The 4979-nt window shown below is 65.4% G+C and overlaps 1 protein-coding gene across 1 annotated transcript; it reads right to left on the bottom strand.

Moving 5' to 3' along the window:
- Positions 1–112: 112 nt before the first annotated feature.
- On the bottom strand, positions 113–4353 carry UNCX (UNC homeobox). The gene is made up of 3 exons (XM_057529378.1): positions 4065–4353; positions 3647–3822; positions 113–1577 (listed from the first exon to the last, which is right to left on the bottom strand). The coding sequence occupies exons 1-3, from the start codon at positions 4351–4353 to the stop codon at positions 432–434; spliced, it is 1611 nt and encodes a 536-aa protein (XP_057385361.1). The 3' UTR covers positions 113–431.
- Positions 4354–4979: the final 626 nt, after the last annotated feature.

Here is a 4979-nt window from a genome sequence, read left to right as displayed (position 1 = left end):
TTGGAAGACGGAGCGGGGAGGGGCCGGACTGGGCACTCGGAAATCGGAAAAAAGTGGACCCGAAAGCTTGCATTTGACCAGCTTTATTTATCAAAAATGGTACATATATAAATATTCTTAGACATTTTTGCATTTTACAAGGCTGAGGATTCTTGTTGTGAGTTTTTGTCGGGGTATGAGTTTTTTTCTTTTTCTTTTTTTTGCTCCCTTGAGAGGAGGAGGGTCTCACCCCCAGTCCTGGGTTGCTGCCTAAGTCCGAATTGATACAGCGTGTTTTTAAAAAAAATAAAATAAAAAATAAAAGGAAGGAAACAGAAAAAAGAGAAAGAAGCAGTGTTTCGAAGCCGATCACCTGATTTCGCTGTGTGAGTCGGAGCCTGAGCGAGCAGCCGGGGGCCGGCTGAGCGCCTCCCTCGGCCCCGCCGCCGCCCTCAGTCCATGTCCACCTCCTCGCCATCCGGCGCGCTGGGTCCGGCCGCGGCGCCCGATTCGGGGGTCCCGCCAACGGCCGGCTCCGCAGCGGGGCTGGGAGCCCGCGGGCCGGGCCCGGGCGACAGCGCGAGCGGTGGCGGCGGCGGGGCCGCTGGGCAGGCGGCCCCCGCGTCTGCGCAGTCCCTGCCGCCGCCCTCGGCCGCGGCCACCGCCGCGTCCCGGAAAGGCGCTGGGGTCGGGGCCCCCGAGGAGGCGACGGCGTCAGGGCTGCGGCGCGCGAAGGCCGAGTCCGGAGCGCCACCGGGCCCCGGGAAGGCCCCGAAGCTGGCCTGGGCGGGCGGCGCGGGCGGAGCGGCGGGCGCTGGCGGCGCGTCCTTGGGCGCGGGCTCGGGACCCGCGCCGCCCTTGAGCGCGGCCTGCGGCACCAAGAAGCCGAGCGGCTGCGTGATGGGGTAGAGCAGGAAGTGGCCCTTGCCGATGAGGGTCCGCGGCGCGCACGGCAGCCCGGGCGCGAAGTCCAGCCCCGCAGCGGCGGCGGCGTTGGCGGGGGGCGCTTTCCGGCGCGGCGGCGAGTCGGACAGCAGGCTCTCCACGCTGAACGGGCTGGCCTTGGGCGGGCCCGCGGCGCCGCGCTCGGCCGCCGCCGCCGCCCCGGGCGCACACGGGGCCGCGTCCTTGTCCGCGGGGCGGCCTAGCCGCGGCTGCGGGCCGGCGCCGCTTCTTTGGCTCGGGTAAAAGGCGGGATCGCAGGTGCCGGGAGCGGGCGGCTCGCCGGGCGGTGCGGGCGCAGCACCGGCGGCGCCGGCGGCGTGCGCGCCGGGGCCCTTGGCCGCGGCGGCGGGCGGCGGCGGCTCGGGCGGCTCCGGGGACAGGCCGCCGCCGCCGCTGTCGCTGTCGGAGCTGGGCGCGCTGTGCAGGGACAGGCCGCCGGGCGAGTGCAAGTGGCGGCTCTGGCTCTTGAGCAGCTTCTTCTCGTGCTTGCGCTTCTTCTTCTCCATCTTCTCCAGTTCCTTGCGCGCGATCTCCTCCGGGTCCATCGGCTCGCCACTGCACGTGGTAGGGTGGGAGTTGTGCGCCGGCCGCCCAGGGCCCTTCTTCGTGTTCTCCTTCTTCCTCCACTTGGCCCGGCGGTTTTGGAACCAGACCTAGAGCAGCCGGATAGGGGAAAGGAAGGCACGGTCAGGCAGCGGGCTTGCCGCGGGGGGGGCTTCGGGCCTCCCCACTCCCCCTAGAGAGGCCTGCACAACCTCAGCTCCGGCCAGGGGGCGGGAGCCGAGCCACGCGGCCCAGCCGACCCTGAACTGGATTTCGGCACTCAAGCTGCAGATTCCAAAGTGTTATCTTTTCCACCCAGAAGGAGATAGATGGGGCCTCCCGGCCGGCTTCCCGCTCCAGCTTCTCACCTCGGGGAACTGGGAGCTGCCCCTTCGTTGGGCAGGGCCGGTCTGGCCCCAGACCGAGGGCGTCGGGTTCCTGGTCGGGAGGCAGAGGGCAGGGTCCCTCTTCGCCCCTCCTGGCTTCTCACAGCTTGTGTTCTAAGCAGCCCGCCTGGCCCGGCGCTGAACGTCTGGCCTGAGGACCAGGAGCCGCTGGGCTCAGCTGCCCTCCACACCTGTCTTCGGCTCCCTGGAGACTGAGTCAAAGCCCAGATTTTGGGGGTTCCCGTGAAGGGAAATCTGGGTGCTTTTTCCTCCAGAAGGGCCTGGGAAGCCGAACTGGGGGGAGGAGAGCTTCAGCAGCCCCTCCCTCCCCCCCACCCCCATTCACACAGCCTGCTTTCTGAAGGAAGGTTCCATGCCAGGGCACCAACACAGCTTTCTCAAACCAGTTGTGCTTGGCCTGGACCAGGGAGGGGTGCAGCAGTCAGGGAAGCAAGAGGCCAGCTTCCAGGCCGTGCAGAGAAGAGGCCAGGGCCCGTCCTGCATCCTGCCGCCTCTCTGCAGGCCTCCTCCTGGGAGCCCCGCGGTTCTCCAGGGTGGCAGCAGCCCTAGACCCTGGCTCCAGCACCACACACAGAGTCAAATCCCGCTGAGCCCCAGGCACACGACCCTTCTCAAAAGATCGCGATAATTCGAATTCTTTGTTCCGGCTGTGTAGAGACCGGCACAATGGCAGGCCTGCCTGGTCACCGGCACCCTTTTTTGGTGCCAAGGTGCGTGAGTTAAGTGGTAACCTCCCCAAGACTGTCTCTGCCCTTTCATTCTTTTTTTCTTTTTAAATACTTCTTTTTTGGTGTAAATTCCAGGCTGCCTTGTCACCCAGAATTTCTCATTATCATATTAGAGGAGAAATGAAGAGGTCTTGACTTCACTTAAGACACTTAGAACAAATTGGATAAGAGGATTTACAAACAGAAGAGGTCATGCGGGGAGGCCCAAACACAGGAGAGAACACCTTTTAGACAAAGCTACTGGCGCTAAGCAGGTGCCTTCCCAGCCTTGGCCTCCAAGCCCCGCGCCCACAGCTGTGACCCACACCTCGCTGACCACCACACCGACCCGGAAAAAGATGTCTGTACTTTAGGGAAACATCTAATTATGCACGATTCATCTTGAATTTTCAATCCACCAAATTGACACTGTATTTTTAAAAAGAATACCGCCGGCAGTCTCGGAATAAAACCAAATTACGAGAGAAAAAAAAAAAAAGATATAACCGATGGTGTTAAAGATTCAGACACCCTTTCCCCCCACAATGTGTTAATTGTTCGTGTCCGCCTCCCCTTCCTCAGCTGCCCCCTTCTGCGAAGCTCTGAATAAATACATGTTTTCATGTGAATATTTTAGAGGCGAAAGTAAACAAACGCGCTAGCTGCAGGCTGGTGTGCGGAGCCCCCAGCCGGGGCCCGGAGTCGCGGGGTCTGCCTTCTCCCGGTCTCCTCCAAGTCCCAGCCGGGCCGGTTCCTTCTGGCCGCCTAGCCCGCCCCAGCGCCTCGTTTCTCGCCGTCGCCCCGACCCACCACACAGCTCCCCGGTTCGGACGCAGCAGCCGTTCTCCGGCCCCTCCCGAGCCGCCTCGGCTCCCTCCGGGATGCCCGCCTCCCTCTCCGCGGGGCGCCGAGCCCCGGACCCCCCCACCTTCCGGAGGGCGTGCGCGCGGCGGGCTCTGACGGAGGCTGTGGTCTCCCACCTGGAAGCCGAGAACAAAGGCGGGCCGGGCCGCGCAGGCCGCCAGGCGGGATGCTGGCTCCCGGGACGCACAGGCGGGTCTTTACCTGAACTCGGGACTCAACCAGATCCAGGCGCAGCGCCAGCGCCTCGCGCATGAACACGTCGGGATAGTGGCTCTCGTTGAACGCCTTCTCCAGCTCCTCCAGCTGCCAGCCCGTGAAGTTGGTGCGGGTGCGCCGCCGCTTGCAGCCCGGGCTCTCCTTGTCCGGGTCCCCCGAGTCTGCGGGCACGCACAGGACGCCGCGCGGCTCAGCCCGGGCCCGGCTGGAACGCGGCCACCCGCTTCTGTCCAGGGGCCACCGAGAGGAGAGGGCGGCGCGCGCCCTGAGCCGGGCGGAGGGCGGCGACCGAGGAGCCGTGGAGCCGCGGCCGCCGCGCCGTGCCGCAGCCGCCCGCGACCCACTCCTCCGCCCGACGGGGTCCCCTGCCTCCCGCCGCCCCCTCCCCGCCCGCCGCGCCTACCTGACAGCTTGAAGGGCTGGCTATCGCCGCCGACCCCGCAGGCGGCCGGCAGCAGCGGCGTGGGGTTGACCACCGAGGCGGCGGCGGCGGCGGCGCACGAGCCGCTGAGCAGACCGTCGATGGAGAAGGGTACCGAGGCGGCCGCGGCGGCGGCGGCGGCCGACTGCAGCTGGTGGCCGGCCAGCTCGTACACGTGGTGGTGGCCCAGCGGGTAGGGGAAGCCCACCACGCCGCCCAGTGAGCCCCCGAACTGGGCATGCGGGTGCTCCAGGAGGCGGCCGTCCATCATCTCGCGCGGGGGGCCGGCGGGGCCGGCGGCGGGGCGCGGGGGCGCAGGCCGGGGCCGGGGCGGGCCAGCGGCGGGAGGCGCGGACGGCGGCGGCGGAGACAGGGACCCGGAGCCCTACACATGCTTCGCCCGCGCTCCGGCGCTTTACTTTATCAACATCAAGCTCCCGATAATTAGCCGCGGCCCGGGGAATTTGGGACCAATAAGAAGCGCTAATCGGCTCTGACGTCAGAGGCGTGCTGGGTGCAAGGAAACGTTTTCCATATCGATTGCTAATTATACCTGACATGCACCTCAATAAACAGTATCAGGAACTGTCACAACAAGACGGGGGGAGGGGCGCGGGGAGCGACCCGGGCGGGGGCCCCCGGCGAGCCCCCACCCCCATCCCCGCCGGACCCAGCCCGCGCCTCCCCCTGCCGCCGGCTCCCGCCCCTCCGCAAATCACTAATAGATTTCCCTTTAAAACATTCGCCGGCGTGTTGTGGGGGTTTTTCACCAGAAATGCTGTACTCTCTGAACCTTTAAAGCGATGTTGCTCCAATTACAGAGAGACACTGAGCGGCAAATAGACTGATCCAATAATAGGAGATCCATCATCCGCTCTTTCCGAAACTGTCACATTG

Source organism: Balaenoptera acutorostrata, chromosome 15 (genome assembly GCF_949987535.1).
Source record: "Balaenoptera acutorostrata chromosome 15, mBalAcu1.1, whole genome shotgun sequence".
Classification (NCBI taxonomy): domain Eukaryota; kingdom Metazoa; phylum Chordata; class Mammalia; order Artiodactyla; family Balaenopteridae; genus Balaenoptera; species Balaenoptera acutorostrata.
The sequence above is the reverse complement of the archived record's forward strand: the minus strand, read 5'-3'. Positions and strand labels throughout refer to the sequence as shown.